At 38.1% G+C, this 23,892-nt stretch overlaps 1 protein-coding gene across 2 annotated transcripts in view; it reads right to left on the bottom strand.

Moving 5' to 3' along the window:
• The window catches only part of Elavl4 (ELAV like RNA binding protein 4), a 132,204-nt gene that overhangs the window by 83,356 nt on the left and 24,956 nt on the right, over nt 1-23,892 (bottom strand). The window contains exon 1 of one of the 2 annotated variants that reach the window (XM_047525356.1): nt 1,624-1,675. The exons of the other annotated variant lie outside the window; for it this stretch is intronic. Within the exon in view, the coding sequence (XP_047381312.1) occupies nt 1,624-1,632 (9 nt within the window). The 5' untranslated portion in view covers nt 1,633-1,675. Of the gene's footprint in view, nt 1-1,623; nt 1,676-23,892 lie in introns of those variants that run through there. 2 annotated transcript variants of the gene reach the window in all.

Below are 23,892 nucleotides of genomic sequence, written 5' to 3' on the forward strand. Positions count from 1 at the left end.
TATAACCACCAGGTGGGTAGAGTGCACAGATTCAAATGAACCATCTTAAAAGACTGTTTTTCTCCTACTTGGAATAGTTTTTGGGTATAGGATGTGACAAGAGAAACACCAGCATCCTAACAGGCAAGACTGTCTCTTGCTGTATCTTGTCTAAATAAATAAATAAAATTCCTTCTTCTGACTTAAAGCAAAGAAACAAAACAAAACACCACCAACCAATTCTAATAAGAACTGTGAAGAATGGAACACAAATGAGCTTTGTTTAATTCAGCAAAGGATGAACAAGGAAAACACAATTAATGCAGAACAAGGGAGAAAACCAAAAACTCCATGAAAATATTTTCCTTTAGCAAAATGAGAAAAATATTCACACACATGATGAAAACCTGATTCAAAAGCATGCATGATGATGAAACACGCACACCACGGAGGCAAGAGTTTAAGGTGCAACTTTTTTTCTGAGTAAAACTTTAGGTTTATTTGATATGGTCTCTTATGACAGGAAATAACAAAAACTGAAAACTGAAGACACTGAAAAAAGAAAAAACGAAAACTCGTAAACATCTCATTTTAAAACACAATTATTTGAATAGCTACAAATAAGCACAAGAACAAACCAAACACATGTCTTCTCTATGTAGGGCTGTTCTTTCCCCTAAGATCTGCCTTGAAGTGGAACATTTATGTTGTTCACTATTTTGGATGTGCAGTTAACTTGGCATCTTCTTTGTACCACTTTATTTCAATTAATCTGCTCCTCTGCCAGGACTACAGATTTTGCCCCAAATTGAAAACTCCAAGTGATACAGGAGGGATGTTAAAAGGATACAGAACCACCTAAACAAAAATAAATTTCATTACTTAAATTGTTATATGGCCTGACCTTAAGGAGAATCTTATTACTTATTAAAGCATGCATATATCTTTCTATGCTCCCACGTGTCTAAAACAGAAACCAAAAGACTCGGATACCTGGGATTTTGTTTTCTTGGCTGGATAAAGTTAAAGCTCTGGAACTTCCACATTCTCTTGAAAACACAGATGTTGACATCAGTATTTTTCCAGCCCATCTAGGCAACATGTAGCCTGAGTGAGTGTCTCCTTCATCTTTAAGTCAAGTCTGCATTACTTAATACCATTTAACCTCCTCACATATATTAAGTTTCAAGTGACAATTTTTAACTGGGGAGTGAGAAGGAGGAGTTGCTCTCATCAATTTCTAGTTTTATGAAATAAGCTAATTTGTACACTCACCATATGTCTTAAACACTAATTAAAAAAATGTCACTTTCTTCAAACATTAAAATGTAATCAGCCTAGTAAATAAAATATTCTCGCGTTTTCTTGCCTTGGTGATAATTTAAAGGGTGTTTATCTCAAGATAACCTCTCTATCTTGATTACCAAGTAAGACTTTTGATTTGAAAGGAGAGATGGGGATACTAGGACCGAAGGGAATGAAAAGAGAAAACCACTACTGTACGTAGCTGCACAAAGGAAAATAAGATGAAGGGGTTTTTTAAGCACCCATAGTCTTGTTACCCTAAGGCAAATTCAGCCAATCAATACCACCCATTGACGGTCTACCATCTGCCATGCTACCCAGAGATGTGGCTAAACAGACCTGCTCCATATGATTGTAGCCGGCTCATTTTCAGTCGATTAGGGCAGTTCCAGAGCATTCACGTGCAACAGCACAAAACTCCAAGTCAGACTGAGCCTCTCTCCTCACACCAGTCCCTCCGAGCACAGCTGCAGACCTTTTCCTCCTGTTCCGGCTGTCTGGATTACCTCTACTTGCCCCTCAATTGAATTAGCAAAATGGAGTGAAAAGGTAAAGTGAACAGACACACACACACACACACACACACACACACACACAGAAGTAGAAAATTGCTGGTCCTTCTTCACTGTCATGTGGAAATCGGGAATTCCATGTGCTCTGCCCTAATATGATTATGGCACACCATTCAAATAGCGTCATCAGTGACTATGACCTGACATTTTCCTGTGATTCAATTTCTTTTTATCCTCTCCCTCCTCCCTTGAAAAAGAAACCTAAACTGCTGGTATTTCTTTCTTTAGGGAAAACAATCATCTGCCTAGAAAATGGTATACTATATTTAAAGGCTTTTGATAAAATTTAAAGCTTAATTTTCCTTTGCTGAATTGTGGTGCTAGTTATTGTTCTACCCCCTACCCCCCCCCCCCCCCGTAAAAACATTAAATCAATTTTATAGAAAAATGCAAACACACCACAGGGTTAAGAAAGATGCACCCTAGACTAACATGAAGGAGTTTACCAGAAGGATCTGAAATTTACTGTTGAATGTGCTCTTAGAGACATATGACCTGACTGTGTGATTCCTTTTTCCTTTCTAAGTGGTTTATCGACTACAGATTGTGGGAAAGAGCTAGAAGAATGCTACTGTATGGGGAAACAGGACAAACAGATGTCATCTTTTTAAATCCCAAGAGTTCACCTGTGCAGGTAAACTGACCTAAGACGAGATTCACACTTGCTTTTCCTATTTTCTAACTCCAAAGCCTTATGCTAGAACAGCAGCTGAAGGTGGAAGGTTTCTTTCCAGAATCAATGTACATTTGCTTTTTCAAATATGCTTTGGACCGCACTCTTAAAAAGCAGTATGATGTATTTCTGGAAGAGAAAACTTAAAGGACAGGAAGACTGCCTTATTTACAAGGTTCTCAGGAAGACAAATACACATTTATCTGAGCAATCAAATTTGGGTGGGGCAGCTGTCTAGATATTTCACAGGTATATTCTTCACCATAGTCCATGAAAACTGTAAGGTCAACGTGAAAATACACAAGATTCCTTTGTTACAGAATTTGGGTCCTTTTCATATTAGTTTAGAAAAGCTTTACCAAAAATGAAACAAAAACAAAACCTAGCCTAACTACAAATTTTTACAAATCTTAGTACAAGGAGTGGATGACTTATAGAATATTTATTTATACCCTTACAGGGTATAATATTTAATTGGTATAATACAGTTTTGAAAATAATTCAATAAAAATAATTCAATTTTATTTTTTAAAACTTCTGAACTCATTTACAATTTTGTGATTACCAAAAAAGGAATAGTTGTATTGTAAGAGGCAAGGAAGGTACATCTGTAGATGAAAAAAGGATTAAGAGAAAGGAAGAGGAGGGGGAGGAAAAATAGGAGAAAAGGAAGAAGGAAGGTAAAGGAGAGGAGAAGAGAGGGGTAGAAGGAAAGGAGGAAGAAATAAAGAAATAATAAGACAGAAAGTAAGATAAAAAATGCTATCTTCCTAGGGGTCTACCAAACCCTGCATTGGGCACTTGACATGTCCAACATCCCAGTAGTGACAACTGTTATATTTAAGCATGCTTCTAGAAAGGTGCTTTCCTTATTTAAAAGTAAGATCTCTCCTCCATCCCTCCATAGAATAACATGCTTACTATACTAAATGAATGAGAAAGATAGGCACAGACTGCAAGAAAAAGGAAAGAGAGTGTGGAAGCCATGTTCATTTTTTTTTCCCTCAACTAAAAAGATGAAGAGATTTCTTTGTAATGTGCTTTCAGCTGGGTATGTCCTCCAGATGTCTTTGTTTAATCTACCATTATGCTCAGGTGCAAATTGAGAATGGGGGAGATACAAAGGACTAAAGCTGCAAAAATTCCCAGAGGGTAAAATGAGCACCTGATTGACTCTCCCAGCCCCACTGTTTCTTCTTTTTCCAAACCTGGCCAACCTCCTTATACAGAGCAGCTCCTCAATAAACATGAGTTGAATTAACCTCTGTGTTCTCAATTCTGAGCAGTACTTACTTAAGGGGAATGAATGAAGATCAATAGTCCCACTCATCATTACCTCAAATATTTTCCCAAAGTTCATTTCATTTGATTAAACTAGGGTTCACTAAACAACTCCTTAAAGGAAAATATAAGACTTAGTTTCCTCCTCTGTAAAATGGGTATAATTACCTTCCCTTAAAGTTCGTTGCCAGCACTGAAACAGATATATGGTTGATGGAGGCAGCCTCTACATGGTAACTGCCAGGGATGCATACATTAGTACTAGCTTCAAGGTAATTCCATCTTGTTGAGGAAGATATAAAAAGACTCAAAACAATTAGAGAATAATAAGACAACAATAACTAATAATGTCTGAATGCTCTGTTTCAACTTAAACAATGTCTGTTGCATGTAAACATTTACTTAGTCATGTGGGCAAAGTTAAGTGCTAAATTCTTGGTGTGAGGAATAAAAAGAGTTACAAGTCATAGCTCCCACCTTCAAGGAGTTTTCAGTCTAGCTGGGAAGGAGTTTTCCTTTTTTGTGCATGAATCCTCACAGTATAAGGAAGAATGTGACAGAATAGTATAAAATCAGGTGCTGTGGCTGGTGGAGAGGACGCCAAATGGCCTGGCAGGGAAAAGCTTCATGGGAGAAACTGTTTTGAGTCTAGGTTTCAAGAATGACAGAATTTGGCCGGGAAAGCCAGGATATTTCACATAAGAAAAGTGGGGGCAGGGGGCTGGAAAGGGATATTAACAATCTGCTCATCCTAGCTAGACCCCCTCCAAGGGATCCTCTTAATTCATTCTAACCTCCGCCAATTTTTAGTTATGGACAGAGAACTATTATGATATGATGGCTGCAAGAGGGTAGACCTTTATTCAATATGTACTCTTATAAAAGGAATCAAGAATTAATATTCACTGAGAACCTAACGTGTGTCACATAGTGCATGAGGTACTTTGCCTGTAAATCTCATTTCATCTCACAACTCTGGGTTTCCAATAAAGAAACTAAAGATCAGACAATTTAGGTGGTTTTCTCAAGATCACATAGCTAATAAGAAGCAAATTTAGGTTTCATATTTACATATACCAACCTCAGTCTACACTCTAACTATACAATACCTTATACAGAAAAGTGTAGATCTAAAGAAATTTAAATATTATTCTCCATATTCTTCTTCTTTTTTGGTTGGTTGTGTTTTGTTTTTGCTTTTATTTGTTTGGGTACTGGGGGATTGAATGCAGGAATGCTTTACCACCTGAGCTATATCCCCAGCCCGACTGGGTCTTGCTAAGTAGCCAAGGCAGGCCTCAAACTTGTGATACTCCTACCTCCTGGGTCATTGGAATTGCATGTGTGCACTACTATGCCTGGCTTTATTATTTGTATTATTCTATGCTCAAAAACTAACATTTGTAATCTCTTTTAACATCTGACATTGAAATTTTTTTTTTTAAATCCACTGAACCTGGCCTGCAATTTCAGTGTTCTGCCACTAGGTGATGATAGAACTCTGGTCTTACAAGAATTACAAGGATCATATTTGCCCACTATTATTTTGTGTGTGTGCTATACCATCTCCCATCACTGGTGGTGGATCAGAAAGTGCCTGATCTTTTGATGGAATTTTCTTCTAATGCTGTAACACATTCATCTTTCCAAATATTTCTAAATTTTTATTTATCAAAAATTCAACTGTGAACATAATTCTAAACTTCAATAATTTTAAACAATTCTACTACAGATTGCATTCAATGAATTATAGTGTGTTGTTACTTTCACACTGGACTGTAAGTTTGCATGGTAGAAAGTGTATGTTATTTCCTTATAACCCCAACACATAGAAAATCAGTACCTGAAATGCAGTGGGCACTTGATAAAAGAACATAAATTATTGATTTCAAATATTTTAGACAAATTTTTGAACTAAATACAGGGCACAATTATTTGGTATTTTATGCATTAATACATTACTTTCTTTATCAAGCCATTCTTAATATTGGGTTATTATAAAAACCCCTTCTGCTATCAGCAGACTCATTAGATCAGCAACCCATAGCTGCTTTTCTCTCGGTGGCCAGGCACTCCTATGCCTTAGTCAGGGGTAGTCTACATTCATTGAAGGCTCTGCCCTGCTCAGCGGCCTACCTTACCTTTCCCACCTTCTTATACCCCAAAAGGTTGCTTCCTTTCTCTATGAGATGTGAAAAATATGTAAAAAAACAAGAGGCGTACTAGATAACAGTCAGTAAGAGACAACTCTCCACTTGACCTTTTTTAGTTTCTCCCCTCTCTGACTCTGAAGCGGGAGGAATGATTTAACTACTTTAAAGCAGAAGAGTAAAGTTACACATTAGTGCTGAGTAGCTCATTTGCCTTAGCAACCCCATAGCAACAGCAGTTTCAAGTTCAAAATATCTCCTTGAAAAGGATCACATCTTTAATGAAGATGAGTATTTTCCTAATGTAAGGTTTTTGAACAGATGTTTTAACATTACAACCCTCAAAGCCTTGTTTGCTACAAATACCTATTTCATGTTAACCACTTTTTAAATTATGTGATAACCAAAATGATGGTGGGCTCCCACAAAACTCTGGCCTTGGAAAAGCCCTGATCGTACCTTGAAATTATTCACAAATATATAACTTTTTAAAATCAAGTTAACATTAATCCTGGGTTTTTATAGTTATACTTAGGTATAATTCTTTTAAAAGGGTTATTGATATTGATATCACTCCTCAATCCAACTATTCACTGTTACTCCTTTACTGAGAAGAATGAATAATTAAAATCACAGTGTTTAAAACCTACATTAAGATTTTACAAACTATGTTATATGTAACCTAAGGTTCTGGGAACACTTTAAAAGAAAAATATAAAAACGAATTCCAACTTAATCCTAAACTCATACTTGCTGATTTTATTATTTGAAACCTACCTTGTCCACTTCATTATCCATAAAATAGATGATAGGATAATCAAATAATCATTGTTTCCACACTGTAGGTGAAATGAGAATGCTTGCAAAAAACAATTGCTAGCCTCCAAAAACTATAAATGTGGATGTGTGTTGCATATGTTATGCATAGTGTAAAACTTCAATTTTGCTGAGGTATTTTGAAACTTTCATGTCATCTTCAAGATTTCATAATTCAAATAATGTTAAAGCTCCTGTCTGAAATTTTCTATTTATCATCTATTAGCATGGGTCCTTGGGGCACAATAAAAAAAAAAAAATACAAGGCTTGGCACAGCAATCTTTATAGATATCTTCACTATTAAAAATTTATTATGAATTAAGACCACACAACCTATATATGCCAGGATATAGGTGGCTAAAAGACAGATTTTTCCTCCCCCATTTCTGAATAGGCAGCTAAACTGAGCTAACTACCAAACATAAATTTTTACACATTCCAATGTGTAAGTAAACATACCTAGAACAATGGCTTCTACGCAAAGAAGGTGCTCGATGCACGTTCAAGAAAGTAAGATCCATTTTAATTCACTAGGGATCACAAAGGGAGAGGTCAGACCTCAAGGACAGTTCCATCTCTGCAACTAATAGGTCTATGATCATGGCAAATAATTTCTTTCTGGACCAGAATCTTGTTGAAGAAATAAAAAATAAAACTAGATGATTCCTGAAGTCACATCTACCTGTACTATGTCAGAGTCTGTACATAAGTAGTTTTTAATTAGCAAACTCAATTTTCAGTTAGGTTACTAACTGACTTTAGAGTGTAAGAATACTGGCTAAAGGGAAACCAAGCTTTTGAGGGAAATTTTAAAACCTGAACGAAGAGCTAGGTTTGTATCAGGTTCCTCCATTATCCAGTTTGTTCACAAGTTATTTTAATAAAATGTAGAACTGGAGATAGTTGGCTAATGTCATTAAAATCATGTGCTTTTAAAAGTTGGGAACCATGACCTTGATCAATACCAAAGGCACTCTCTGAACTTTAGAGTCATCCTATTTAAAATGAGGAAAATAACACTGACTATGAGGATTTAATGAGATAATCTATATAAGGAATGTATTATTGGATATGGCATGCTCTTAAGTACTCAAATATGTCGACTATATTTTATATTAGGTTGAAATACATGAAATTGTTTTTATAGGCCTAAAGTAGTCAAAGATTGTCAATTTTCATATGGTTCAACCTACATTGTTTACTCTCCTGCCTAAAAATTCTTCCAAGATCCTTACCTCTTATATCAAGTCCAATTATTCAGTATGACATCCAAGGCTCTTTACAATATGGCTCTCATTTAAGCTTGCTGATTTCTTGGGACATTCCCTTCCATATACACAGCTCCTGACATGACAGTCTGTTTCCTCATAACACTTGGCCCTTCTGCCCTTTGTCTTTATTCCTGCTGATTCTTCCATCAGAACGTCTACTCTTCCTGGGAAATCAGCCTCTTCCTTCAAGGTCTCAACCTCACAAAGAAAAATTAGCTTCTCTATTGTCTAAGCTTTTATAGTAACTTGCTCTTCCTGCCTTCGTAGAATTCATGCCAGAGTATTACCCTGGTTGTTCACAGGTCTATCCCTCCTACCTGTTTCTAAGGTACTTGAGGGCAAAGATTGCTCTTCTTTTTCTGTGTTTCCCTCTGAGCACAGTGGCTGTCATAGTTGGGGCATGGCAAATATTTGCAAAAGCTAAATGAATATATTCACATGGCAGGTTAAGATACAGTCTTTCTTAGAAATACACAAAACCTACCTTTTGGAATCTACCCTTCCACAAAATCATTTTCCTGATGTCAGAAATTCTACCTAAGTCTTTTCCCTGTTAGGTGACTGAAACAGGAGCTCTGAAGTAGAAATTGATCTTCAAGACAAATCCACTGACCTAAAGTCATGGACTTTACACAGAGACAATATTTTATTGATAGAGATGTGAATGTTCTAGATGCGATCTTATCTGGTGAAGATAACATGGAGATCTCCATGGGACACTGAATTTGTGCTTCCACAGCTGGAGAGGTCTTTAATCACAGAAAGTTCCAATAAGTCTCGATAGTATGGAAGACATGGAAAGGAAAACTGCTGATATTATAATTTGGGGAGTGAATTCATCATCTGCCCATATTACTGTGACCTATAAAACCCAACCAAGACTTGGAAAAACCTCAGTAAGTCAAAGTGCTCAAGAGAGTTAACATGTTAATAGGGTATTCTAAATATTATTTAATATGCATGTGTAAAATTATACATTAGTATGCATGCAGGTATATATACATATATACATACATATTATATAATTACATATATGTGTGTGTATGTGTGTGTGTGTGTATATATATATATATATATATGCATGTTTGCGTACAGATTGAAAGGAGAGTGAACAGCTCTGCATTATAGAAGTGTCAGGCTACTTAGCCAGTTTTTAACTCTAGAGGATTTATTTTCATAATTTTTTCAGTAAAAACAAAATTTTATGAACTCCCAAGATATAAACAAACATATCCTCCTGATTGGGGGAAGAATGGGCCTCACTTAATGTCTATCCCACAATCACATAGTTGTGAACATAGATGAACTCAGCAACCAGTAAGGAAACCAATCTGGTCTAATTAACTCTACACTGGAGAAAAATGTTCTAGCACCACTGCTACCACTAACTAACTGTGTGACCTTGGGAAAGTCCCTGAGTGCCACCATCGAATCCAGTCTTTATCTGTTATATCCAATTCAAAGTATTTGGTAATTGCTATCCAAGACCTCAAATGAAATGCCTCAGTTGCTTCCGTCTCCCAAGCACACAGGGCCCCAGTGATTGTTCCTCTCATACTTTATACCTACCTTAAAGGTTCACAATTTATTTATCTCCCAATCATTCTTTACTTATAGAAACATGGAGTACAATTAACAGTGGGACACGTAAGAATGACAACAGGTTTCACAGATACCCAGAGGGAACTTGGAAAATAAATCTAGCATCTTGATCTTGTCTTGGGTGATTATCATCAACATATTCTTACCTTCAGTTTCCATGAACTCCATCTACCAGCCACAGTGACCCTTTTAAAATTCCAATCTAACCACATTGCTTCCTTGATTAATACCAATCAACATCTATTCCTCTTTTGCTGACATTTTCGGTGAGTGGTCTACACCTAGCAGACCTCTAAACAACCACAAACATTTATAGGACATTGTTTCTTGAGACAAATTTAAGTTTATAATATTCTTTTGCATATCTGTCTTTTCTAGTAAACTTGAGTTCTCTGAGGGTGGGGCTTATATCCGATTCATAATAAACAATGGTTGAATATATTAACAAATGTAACCTTCCCTAAACAAAGCTTCCAAACAGCTGCTTTACTTATTTTGAAGTTACAGAGAGCTACAGTTAGCTCTGCTTTTTTGCAAAGTGCTTTCACATAATGCTACAATATATTTAGCATTTACTGTGTCAGGTACTACTCTTAGCTCTTTATATTCATTAACTCACTTAATATCAAATAATCCCATAAGGCAGGTAATATTGTTATCAATGCATTGACAGATGAAGAAAACTAAGGCAGACGTAAGGTAACAAACATCTATTATTTGGGTAATTATAATCATTCAACATTTACAGTGTTTACTGTGTTATTCTTACAACTGACTGTGAGAAAAATAGAATATGTACAAAGATTGCTTTGAAATAAGGGCCACAGAGAGACCATGTGTTGTTCATCCCCAGGGGTCCCTGAAGTATCTGGAATAAAGTCTCATTCAATAAATATTTCCTGAATAAATGTCAAAAAAGTGCTCCTAATGTCTAGAATTGTAGTTTTCTATATCAACCACTTTCCTTGACTAATGTTTGAGAAAAGGGACCCTTTTTCTTGTTCTAATCTAGAAACTTTTATAAGTACAAGGAGTCTCTATTAATAATAACAAGGAGACATCAGGCATAAGCCAGGACTGTTCAAGGTAAACCAGGTCACATGCTTACATTACCCATGATTGAATTCTCCTGAAACCCACATATGGGTTTCAATAGAAGGACAAGGGCAGAGGAGGCAGGTGCAACAGTGTCCACCCTATTGCAGGTGGTTCAAAAGGACATCAGTTGAGAGTCCTTGGTTAAGACACTGGTGTGGTTAACCTTGCCAAGAAACCCAGCACAGTAATGTGTAGGGAGAAGTCACTCTTTTAAAAAACGAAAAACAATTACCAAGAAATCCCAGTGATATCCTCACTTTGCAAGAATACCCTCTGGAAATAAATTCAGAAGAATAACATTTAGATGAATAAAAACGTATACCCATATATGTTTTTTTGCACAAGCTATATTGTCTACCTGAAGCACAATGTCCCACTTCTGCCCAGTGAACACTTACTCATGCTTCTCAGTCAAGTTCAAGTATTAATTTCAATATGTTCATTCAGCCAATATTTATTGAGCACCTACTCAATGCTGAACACTAAACAAAAGTAAACAAGACACACAGAATCCCCTGTCCTGAAAGTATACACTGAAGTGGGACAGACAACAGAGCTTCCCAAATAGAACCTCCCAATTTGAGCTCTCATAGAAGTTGTTCCTCAGATAACTCCCTTCCTTACGGCATTGTGATAACTAACTTCCATGTCAGTCTTCTACTCAAGATGGTGAACTCTTTGAGGTCAAGAACATGTCCTCCATGCCTTGCATGGTCCTGGTTTGCCTAATTAAATGGAAATCCACATTTCTTCCCTTTCATGAAGCCACACCCTGTTAACACTCCCTTAAGCCCACAGCTTGACTTCTGAGTATTTTAAAATTGTCAAGAAATTCCTTGACACCCACAATGTCCTGTTTCTAACCTGGGAAGGGGGTATGCAGCAAGGATATGACACGGTTAAGGATCTTTGAGTATTTACGATCAGACTAGGGAGCTCAGACTTACCCATGAGAACAAAGACAGAACAAATTAAGAGAGTACATTATCAAGGATTAGACTGTGTGGGACAACCCCAAACAATTCCCTAAATTCAAAGAAATGAGACATCGCTATTAGCCCAGGAATGGGTACACGTCAGTGTTACATCCTCCTTCACATGTAGCTCAGCAATGCTGCCAGTGTGCTCCTAGGTTCACCATCTCTAAAACAAAGCTGGGATATCTGTACACAGGCCACATTCTTTCAAGCTTCTCTGCCTCTGCTCAACCTGGTGCTTTGCCTGAGATGCCTCTTTCTCTTTCTGCCCTGATGTCCATATGTCTATAAGATTCAGCTCAAGTGTCACCTGTGTGACACCATTCCTGATCTTCTAAGAAATAAATTACTATGCCTTCATCATGTATCCAGTCCTGCCCCTTCCCCACACACGTCCCTACCATACCTCATGGGTCCATTAAATTGTATTCCTTACTCATTTATTTTTATATCTATTTCCCCTGATAAGGTCATGAACTAGTTGAAGGCCAAGACCCAACTCTTCTCTGCACCTGTAGCACAATGCCTAGTGCAGAGTTCGTGGATGAACATGTGTATGACTGGACCAACTGATAAACAGAGTCAGTTACAATGTACTGGAGTGGCCAAAAAAAGCATCAGTTGATACAACTTTGTGTAGCACAGTGTAAGAGTCTTGTGTAAGTATAGAGATTTGGGTGCTAATCCTGTATTCTTGTCTCACAGATCTTAAGCAAATCAGTTAATCTTTCTGAACTTCAAGTGATCTTATCTATTAAATGAGGATATAGTGTGAAATCCCTACCTCACACAATGACTTAGAATTGTAAAAGGAGATGACAGAAATAAAAATGCTTAGAAAAAAGTGCTCTTTCAATACAACATGATCTCCCAAAGAAAAGAAAGCATTAGCCACTGTAATGTTACCTGGAGATATTTTTGATGGAGACCAGTGCCTTCATTTTCCTTCCAAACTGACACATGCTTTTTCTAGGTCTGTTACAAAACAATAGTCGACATACTACTGTGTTGGTAGTCTCAGGGATGAGATCCTTTTTGTCTTACTAAATGGGAGAAAGAGGATTTGTCTTCTTTATGGGTCTGGGGTTTCAACTCTCAAGGTCTAAACATTTTTGATGGCCTTGAACTAATTTTGGCCATCATTGACAGAATGGGAGTGGAAAAATCCCTACCACATCTGCCTTGTCAGGGGGTGGAAGAGAACTTTCTAAATAGCCTCATTATTGGTCCCAGCTGAATTCTGCTCCTGTTCCATGATGCCAGCAAAAGCATTTTAGTAAGATGCTGCCAGCATCAAAAGCAGATCCACTTACAGTTTCCTGTAAGCGTATCTGCAATGGCAGAAGGTGGCGGGCAGCCAGGTGTGAGCGTGTGTGCTAAAAATCTCCAATACGTCAAGCTGGAAGAACAATTTATGAAATGAAATTCAACGTTCTATTTCTACTCCAAGATCTCAGTTTAAGGCACCGGAAATTCAGCTGGGTATTTCGGCTTCAATTCTCTGCTGCTTTATTGAATCAGAGAATCTCAGAGATAGAAAGGCTCTCCTCACTCTTCTATCTTATATTTCCCTCAGCCTACCTACTAAGATTTTAAAACAAAGGGTCACTAGACTCTGCTTACCTACCTTCAAAAGTGGAGCTCATTCACTACTTTTCCAACCATTTGCCCAATTTGGGGTTAGGTCTAACCATGGGATAGAAACTGCCAGGGTCCACTAAATACTTTTATTTTTTGGCCTTGCCACCTAGCTAGACTATAGTGGGGCTGAGTGACTGAGTTCTCACCAAAGAAATGCATGTGGAAGTGATACACCTCACTTCTAAGGTTGGCCCCTAAACAACTTCTGTACTGTGCTCTATCTTGTCTTTCTCTCTTCCCTTGCCTACCAAGTAGTTGCAAAGTATATAAGAGAACTCTGAGACCCTAAATGAGAGCCACTGGAGAGGAAGGGCTCCTGAATGATGTGGAGAACAGTCTCCTATGAACCCATCGTGAATTGTGATATGAAAGAGAGACAACCTTGACTCTGTTAAAACACAGATTTGAGGGTTGTTACAGTAATTTCTCTATTCTGGTTAATATGGACTACTCATTCATTTTTTTTTTTTCTAATGACAATACTAGAATAAGTGTCTTAGAAGTTACTGTATCACCATCTCCCTTAAAAGTCTTGGTGGCACACATTCATACAGAGTATTTCAGAACTGCTCTCTGTGTACCATTGGCTCCTGAAAAGTAAAAAGGAATAGTGGGGAAAAGTGGGATGGGGTTATGGGAAGAAAGGAGAAGTAGGGAAGGTCACATGTTTTCAAGGACCAGTCAGTTTCCTCATACATGTGAATATCACTTATTCCCTCTGACAACACTGCCAGATAGATAAAATCATCACCATGATAAATAAACAAGAGGAAACAAGAGTCTCAGGTTGATGTACATAACAAAGCCTGTTTAGACTCTGCTATTCACCACTAATTTCAGTACCAGACCCTTCCAACCCGTCCTTGTGGGCAGACATTCTCACAATCTCCACCTGTCTCTCTGATGCCCAAATACCAACCTAAATATTTCTGTACTTTACATGTTGGTACCCCAAATGCTAGGCTTTACATAACTCTTAACACCAACATCTGAATTCCTTGGACACTGAATTTTCCCATCTGACTGGTCTTCTGCAGGTGGTCTTAGCCACCAGCTGTGCTGCTGGTGGCATACACTGAGAAAATGCATACCTCTCCTGCTCACTCAATCAACCGAAAGCATGAAAAAGAGGTTTTTAAAAAGTCCATACTTGAGAGGATGTTGAAGTTAAACCAAAGTTTAAAGAATCTATCAGATTTTTTTTATGATGAATAAGTGTTATTCTATAAAGAAAACTTAGCTGTTCTTAAATCTTCCCCAATTGTCAAGTTACTATACATTAACACTTTCTGTTCTACTATGTCATTTAGACTACCATGACTATTTAAAGAAAATAAGACATACGAACAATTTTTTTGTATTTTAATCTTTAAGCAAGAGAAACAGGTTTATAATTTTTAACAATAGCTGATCCATACCATTACTCTGTATTTAATAAAATATAAAACAAAATTATACAAAATAAAATCCTGCTTAATGCAGTAAAATCCTGGAAAAAAAATCACCTTAGAACTATGGAAATCATCTTGAATCTAAAAGGAAAACCTTCCAAGTTAACAATGCTTTACCTTTTTAATCAAATTTAGTCAGTTTTTAAGAATCTTCATTAGGTGATCTCCTTTCTACTCCAACAGCTTCCTCTGCTCCCTTTCCACTCTAATTGACTTTTCACAGTGTAATGACTGGTTTATGGGTCTTTCCCTTTGCTACACTGAGAATTCTGCAAGGTCAGAGACCATGTCTGGTTCTCCTTTTTATCCCCCTGCCTGATAGTGTGGCAGAAAATATTTGAAGATCTTATTTCTTTTTAGGTTGGCTCAGAGTCATGGAGCTTCTCAATTCCTTTGTTGTGGAGACCTTAACGCTCAGTTTGGGTCAGCATCATCAACTGTGAAATGGGACTATAGCTGCACTTAGTCTGCTTTGCTGAGTAACTGTCAACCCTGAGTAGAACCAAATGCAGTTGTTTGAGTGTATCTGAAGGATCACCTCCAAGGTCTGATGAATTATTCTGCTGCCTAGCATTTGAAGAACAGTGCCTGTGGAAGGATGTGAGAGGTGCTGGCTGGTTATGTGGGTGGGTGCCCTTTCTCGTTTCCTGGTTTCTAGTGTCCCAAGTGCTTGAAAGAGCCTGTCTCTCTTTAAGGGCAGACATTTGGTGGTATTTGATGGCTAATATTAGTGAAGTACCATTACTACTCTGTTAAGACCTGCAGACCAGAAGTTGGCTTTGTTTGTTTGTTTTATTTAAAGAACTTTATGAGGCTTGAGGCTGCACATTTTTAGATCTCTTACTTAGTTCAAGGTTGCAGTGTTAAATGTTTGTTTCCAATTTTGAAAGCAGATGAATCTATCAGTACAAGGGCACCAACTTTGCAGAGGGAAAGATGTGAAGCTCAGAGCTTTGTTTTGGATGTTTAAGGAAGAGTTAGTCCTCAGAATGAAGGCATGAGAGGAGGGACCTCTATGATTCAGATGTTTTTCAGAAATGTTAATGAACAACTCAGCATGGTTGGAAAGACAAAACCAGCAAAGTGCTGCTGTTCAGGTAGTATGTACATGGGCCTATGATTAAGTGATTTCAAGGGTGCAGAAGTGAGTTCCCAGTCCAGCAAAGACTCTGGCCACAGAGACATCACAATACTAATACATCCTTCACTCATGGTTCAATAGAAGACAGGCCAGCTTCCACCCACCAACTCCATTTGTGAGCCAGGATGTTTCTAGTCAACAATAAGCTATTTCTTAAAATTGAAGCAAGTGCTCTGAAGCACTAGCAACTTAAATGCACAAAAGGTACCCAGAGTATAAAAGGAGCCAGTGGAACGATTTTTCTAAAACACAGCTAACCTTGTAATCTGCATGTCTACTGGGTCTAGGACCCAGAATTTAATAAGAAAATAAAACTTTTATATCAGTCAACTTGGATTGCTATAACAAAATACCATAGATTGGGTGGTGTAAACAACAGAAATTTATTTTCTTACAGTTGTGCAGGTTGGAAGTCTGAGATTGGAGTACCAGCTTTGTTGGGTTCTGATGGGGGTTCTCTTCCTGACTTGCAGATGGCTGCCTTCACCCTGCATCCTCACATGGTAGAAAGATCCCTCTCTTTTCTTCTTATAAGACCATAAATCCTATTAGATTAGGACTTTAGCCTTATAACCTCACTTAACCTTAATTATCTCTAAGAGCTCTATCTCCAAATATAGTCACATTAGGAGTTAGAGCTACCAAATACAATTTTTTGAGGGCACAATTCAGTTCATAGCAATTTCTTGTGTACAAAGTTCAGGGCCTGATTTAGGTGGTTATCTTTGAAGTCATATCACTAAGGTGAAATCATAAAAATCAAAATATATTCATCTTCAATGGGTTATTTTAGTCAAGATTTAAAGAAAAACAAAATCTAGGAGATGTAGTATGTTTATAGTGAAGGTGTAAAATATACTTCTCTGGAGATCGTGAGAAAGACATGATGAGAGCAATGGAGTGGGAGGCATGAAGAGCAAGCATCTTTGCTCTATTACTAAGGAGCTGTGCCACCAAGGCTAAGAACCTCTCTGTATCTGTTTCCTTATCATACCAAGATGGTTTAAGTGACAAAACACATTGATTTAAAACAGACTATGTCTCAGAATTCTATTTCTGGAAGGCTATTTTGGGATCTGAATCAGTACAGTGATTAGGAAAAGAATCTCCTGCCCCACAGGGGTCTTCATGGGGAAAATAATGGATGATAAGTAAATAGCCTTAGAGTGTGGACTCATTTTCTTTCATTTAAAGCCCAGAAGATAATTGATTAACCCTCTAAGTCCACCCTCTTCCTTGTATTAGCATTCTCCCTTTGGAAATATAAATGGGAACAAAGGAATTCTTTCCCTCTAGCTAGAAATGGTAGAAGTCAAGGAGTAACTCAGGAACCAGAATGAAGTACTGTCCTGGGCTCTGCAGTCTCAGAGACAATGCATGTCAGCAGCCCCCATCGTTTCCAGAATGTAGTCTATAAGCTTCCTTCCCTGAAAAGCAAACAACAAAGGAACACTGGCTACAATCCAATTATCTGGGGGGTGCAGTGCTCCCTGGATAGCAGGAGGGAGAGGTTGGAGAGTTCAAACCAGGAAGAGCTCTGAAAACATATCTTTTATATAGAATGCATACTTCTGGCTTAAAAACATTAATTCCATTGCAGAGAGTCACTGAACAATTTCCCAAGGATTCCCAAGATCTCTTAAACCATAAAAAGCATCCTTATTATATTAGTATGCTAAAGGGTTCCTCTGCATACTATTCTAGGAGAGAGCAGGGAGAGCATAGGGGGAAAAAACTGAATGACTCCAAGTAACTAAACAAAGAAATACCTTTAAAGCTTATCTAGTTATACCTCATTTTAAAATCTATTTTTTCAAAGCCAAATTGAAAAAATATGTTCACACCAATTTTGGAGAAGATGCTTTGGAACCAGGCATTTACAATTCAAATGATTTTAATGTTTCTTTATACAATTAGAAAGCACCTTCTAAATAAGTCATGCTTATCAAACAATAAAATAGGGGAAAAAATTGAGTAACCATGTTACTCAATGTTGGACTCTTTTAAGTTTAAAAATGATTAACAAGGAAAAATACTGATACAATTGACTACTTATAATTCAAAAGTTCAGTAAGTCAAAAACATTACAAATTATAAGGAAAATAAGCTGGAAAAATATTGACAAAATATGTAAAAAGGGATTACTCCTTTGACTATTTAAAGCAGTCACACACATGTACCACAAAAGACATCAATGTCTATAGACTCAGACAAAACAAATGGATACTTAGCCAAGAGAAGACTTAGAACTGGTTAACAAACATGGGTGGAAACATTTACCATCATGACTAGTTTAAAACATGTACATTAAAATGATGTTGGTAAGGGAAGTTCCCCTTAACTATCTCCCTCCCCCTTCATTGCCTGTCTGAGGAGGAGGATAGCAGCTGTAAATAGTCAGGTACAAGAGCTTTTTGTTGGAACACAGTCTCAGAGGATAAAGTTTTGGCACACAATGTATTAAATATTACCCTTACTTAAGGCATCTGTTAATTTGACATGTGAATAAAAATGGTACCTTACCTGCATAGACGATACTGAGATGGCATTTGGACAGGTCTATACCAGCCGTGATAAGGCAAACATTCTTATTTAGCTTGGAACTAGTCTTTCCTCACGTTTGGGTATAGATATAGGGGGGAAAGGGCAAGGGGCAACTCTGTTTTTAGGCTCTAGCTACCTCTATGCCCAGCAAAAGGAATTCTTCATAAGGTCCAATCCATATGATAAGGAATGAAGAAGTCAATTGGTGCACCACCTCTTGCTGTTATTCCCTGTGCTTAAGGTTCTTTCATAGAAAAAGGGTCCAGAAAAGGATTTGGGTGTTCTTGGAACTCTGGTCAAAAGTCTACTTTATATTATTGTTGCCTTATCAAATGAAATGTACAGAGCACCTACAATGTGCAAGCATTTTTTGAGTCACCTACCAAAAGAGCTAAGACTTTTAAAACTGACCAAGCTGGCAAGCATTCAGCAAGATTGGCACCCTCACACAGTGCTCCAAGGGGATTCACTTTGGGGTGCTGGGATGAAATTTTTGCAGTAAGACCAGACAAGAGTCTTAAAGATGTTCCTACATTTTGACCCAGCTTGAGCCTCTATGAAACTTTTATAATGATAGAGAGAATATGTTATGTGCAATAATGTTTAGTGCAACATCATGTATTGGTTTGTGATACAACTGGATCTTCAAAGATGAAGGTGACACATGGACACAATGGGAAGGCAAAATAAACTAATGCTAAGTTGTAATGTGCTCTGAAGCAAATCCACATAGGTCTAAGAAAGAGAACAGAATCTACTTGAGATAAGACGTTCAGGGAAAGCCTGCACTCTCAGGTTGAGACCTAAAGGATGAGAAAAATAACCATTTGAGAACTGAGGCAAGAGTGGCTGAGGCAGAAGAAATAGCCAGTGCAAAGGTCCCAAGACAAGAAGGTTCTTGGCTTGGTCCAGAAACAGACAGAAGACCAGTGTAGCTGGAGTGTGACGAGCAAGGTGGAAGGAGATATGAGACGAAGATAGAGAGGGAGAAAAGGCCAGCCCACATGAGGAAAATGCTTATTATGTCAAGTGGAAATGAGAAAATTGTGTTCACAGCACAATCTCAGCCATGGAAAAACATGCATTAAGAAAGACTTGGAAGAATCATTCTAGAACATTTACAGTGGTTATGTGGGACAGCATAAGCTTTGGAAATAGGATAAAACAGAATGTTGCATCCATGCTTCACTACCCACCACTTATTTAACCTTCCTAAGCCTTAGTTACAAAATCTAAAACATTAGATTTGTGTCACTTCCCTGGCAACAGTGGCTGACACATAGTAAGCATGCCATACTTAAAAGAGTATGTGTTATTATTACTACCTTGGATAAAAGGATCATGGATTATTTATCTTCTTTATGCTATTTTTATTTTCCTAATTTTTAACATTAAACACGTTTCTTTCATAATCAGAAAAGCACAAACTATTTGTTTAAATGTTCTGAAGGTTAAAGGAAAACGAAGTACACTGTATTAAATCAAGAGCACTTCCACTGCAACAAATGTGTTTCCCTTGGTGTACAAGGCGTTCAAGGTAGCCCTGAACACTAAGGGCAGAGCAACATTTACAAGAGACTTTGAACAATAAATGTTCAGCTACACAAACATGCAGAGACTCACAATTAACCTGAAATATCAAAAAGTTGTTATTGACCTTTTAGAAGTGTCAAAAGTACCACAGGTTCTATACAAAATACAAAATTAAAATACATGGCAACCCAGTTTGGTCCAAGAACAACCTTTAGAAGCCTCTAAAAAATCATAGTAGGGGCTGGGATTGTGGCTCAGTGGTCGAACACCTGCCTAGTGCATGTGAGGCCCTGGGTTCAGTCCTCGGCACCACATAAAAATAAAATAAAGGTATTGGGTCCACCTACAACTATATATATATATATATATATATATATATATATTACATATTACATATATAATATGTATATTAACATATATATTATATATATGTAATCACAGTAAGCATTCATCTTTCGACTTCAATAAGTATGGATTTTCAAAGATTTGGAAGAAACGTACTAGAATGCTAACAGTTGTTAAGGGATTCAACAGTCCCATAAAATGAAGACCTTGGCTTTCAATCCAAAAATCAGGGCACAAGGTCTAAAAAGGATGCTGTCATGGGAAAAATGAATTAGGATATCTGAAATCATAAATTCTACAGAAAGTTTCCTAGTTGTGGAAAAGTGGGTAACAGACCATAAAACCCGTCCCCACTTCCAGATGTATGAGGGCCAGATCCATTTTAATCACCCTGGTGTGCTTATTAAAATATAGATTCATAGGCTCCAGTCCATACCCACTGAATCAGGCTCTGAAAGAGAGGCCCAGAAATCAGCATGTTAACAAAGCTCAGTAGGTGAGTCTTGGCATGGCAAGAGCCAGTGGTCTAGGGGAAACAGAACTTCTAACGTTTTTGCTCAATATTATATTCTCAGAGAGCTAACGAAAGGTGCATGTGGCACCTCATCCACTGTAGACCTCTTTGAATCACATGTAACCATTACCATTCATAATTTTCTCCCTGGAATCATTTAATTACTGGAGACAAACTGAATTCAGTTTGGGGCATGTCTTACCTTGCTCAAATTCTTTAAAAATCTGTAATGCTGCCTTTTTTTTTTTTTTTTTTTTTTTTAATGCATTTGTCATGTTTGGGCTTTTTTAGCACTTCCACAAGAGGGCAGTAAGGGGAAAGTTTTACTTCTGTCAGAAAGCCTACCCTTTTTTTAGCTCTTCTAATCCTTGGCTCAAATGATGGGTCTAGGTTCCTCTTTAAACCAAGAACAAAATCAAATATCAAATAAATTCAGTCATACTTATAGTGAAATACATAACTGATACATTTACCCAGCAGAATTTATGTTTTAATAAAAAGGTTTCCATACAACTTCTCCCTTTCACTCTCCACCTTGACCCTCTCACCTCTCCCACAGGTCCAGGAATTCTCTGAGAAGAAAGGCAGTACAGAGCCGTAAGTATTGTTGTGGGGAAGTCCAGGGGTGCTTCCCAGTGGTGATGACATTTGAACCAAGCCCTGAAGGATGAATCAGCAAGGAAAAGGCTTCCTTGGGAAAGGAAACAGCATGCCCTAAGACAGGAGCATAAAAATCTTGGCATGCTGAGGCATATAAAAAGAGCTTTGCTCAGGCTTTTGATTTTAGGATAGTGATGTTAGGGAGCTACAGAAGATATTTCTACAGAGAAGTGACATAATGAAATATGTGAGTTAGAAACACACATGCATACATAAGTATTTGAGAGAGATCATACGATGATGGAATTCACATGCATACACACAGACACACACACACACACACATAATCTGGTTGCATCAGTGGGTCAGGATAGTGTGTATATGTCCTGCGTGTGTGAAACCAATGACATATTACACTTTTGAACTCCTGTACACAGTTCTTTCTGTAAGCAGTTTGTCCCTGGAATTGACTCTGAGTTCCTCTGGAACATCTTGATCTCTGGAACATACACCTTTTCTATTGAGGGCTATTGCCAAGGTGTTCTGATGTCAGTGTCCTCCAAGTCTACCGAACTGACTTCAGGGTCAGAATAAAGTTGGGAATGCTATGGTCAGCATTCATCTATGTTTAATTAACCCCACTGATGGGAACTGTTAATATTAGCAATGTTTAAAGACTGTGCTTAGAATTTCTCTGAGCCTATATGGAATATAAAGTGTGAAGATAGATAGATAGTCAAGAAAGTGCTTCCAGCTGCTCTAACCATCCCAGAGTAAGGTCAGAGTTCAGAACAGTCATTTCAGTGGGAAGGAAATCAAATCAAATGAACCCTAGAGGTTTTAAAATAGGATGGCATAAGCACTTTTAAGACGAGATTAATAACAAAGAGAGAGGGGAAAGGGTGTCTTTGGGGAAGTGAGAGGAATAAAAACAAGGGTGTATACTGACGTGATTCTTACTGAGAAGCTGCCCTAATAGACTGAACTCAGTCAAAGAAATATTTACTGAACCCCAATAATACTGCTGGTGATGGTGACACCTGAAAACCGTACACTTGTTTAGTGCTTTACAGAATGCTTTCACAAGCATCAGCTTTCTAGTCACTCTGTGAAGTTGTTTCTTTGGTGGAAGTTGTGACGTGCCCCCAGATCCTCCTTCAGAACCAAAGGATATAGTCTCCCAGAAAGCCCTCCACTGCCAGAACTCTTTGAAGCTGCCTTGAGTGAGAGTTGTCTCTCACAAGGTTGCCCCCTTCTCTTGACGTACGGTACTCACATGCAGTGACTGGCCAATACCAGGGTACAAAGTCCTGGTGCCACCCCTACTGAAGACCATTTTTAAAGGCTATCCTCAGCTTTCGGGCTCCTCATGGGGTATGCTGAGGCCTTTGCTGAGGCTGTACTGCAGCCCCACTTCTCCCTCTTTCTGGCCCTGCTTCCTTTCCTTCCTTTCTTTCGCTTCCCCCGGTGATGGTCCAAAGTATACTCACCGGTCCTCATTCCAGAATTTGTTTTCCAGGGATTATAACTTATAAGTCTCAGTTTTAAAGATGGAAAAATTGACCACCCAAGATGATAAATTAATCACCCAGAGTTCACCGCTTGATATGAGAGGGACAATGACTAGATATCAGCCCTGGCAGAAGTTCCTCAGTAGATTTCAGTGAGTTTGGGCAGCAGAGATGGAAAAATAAATAAGGTCTTAACCCATCTGAGCTCACAATGGGGTGAAGAGCACAAACACAAACACGGCATAACCTGCATGGTCACTGACAGAAACACAGGAGAATAGGCATGAGGATGGTGAAGGGACAGCCATGTCAGCAGGATGTGGAATTTGCACACAGCCCTGAAGACATTCCACAAATTCCTGGAAACTGCAAAGAATCTTTTCACCTGCCCCATTATTACACATCTGTGCATATCAGTGAGTGATCACATCCACAAGGGGTCAGTGCTGATGGACTATAGGATAGATGGTTTGTTCCATTCACCCAGGAACTTCAAGACTGTATGGGAGGGTCTATAGAGCACTACTGTCTTTGGAATCAGGCCTCTGTTCCCTTTGTTCAATCTCAGTTCCCCCGGAACTTAATACTTGCCAAGTGAGGTTCAATTCTGACCTCTGTAAAATGGATCACTTAGCTAACACTAGTTGATAAAGGAACTACTTGTAAAGCACTCATCACACAGCTTGAAATATGGCAGTTCAGGGGTCAAAAAGTGATAGTACTTCCTGTGGCCCAAGTAGTGCTTTGTAAATTCTGGATTGTAATATCTTTAAGCTGAGGTCATTTTTTAGTTCTCTACTCATTCCATCACTTGTTATTGACTGGTCTTCCCTGCTTGGAACATGGATGTTACCTGACTGATGCCTGAAGGGATGTGTTTGCTCTCT

Source organism: Sciurus carolinensis, chromosome 1 (genome assembly GCF_902686445.1).
Source record: "Sciurus carolinensis chromosome 1, mSciCar1.2, whole genome shotgun sequence".
Taxonomy (NCBI): Eukaryota; Metazoa; Chordata; class Mammalia; order Rodentia; family Sciuridae; genus Sciurus; species Sciurus carolinensis.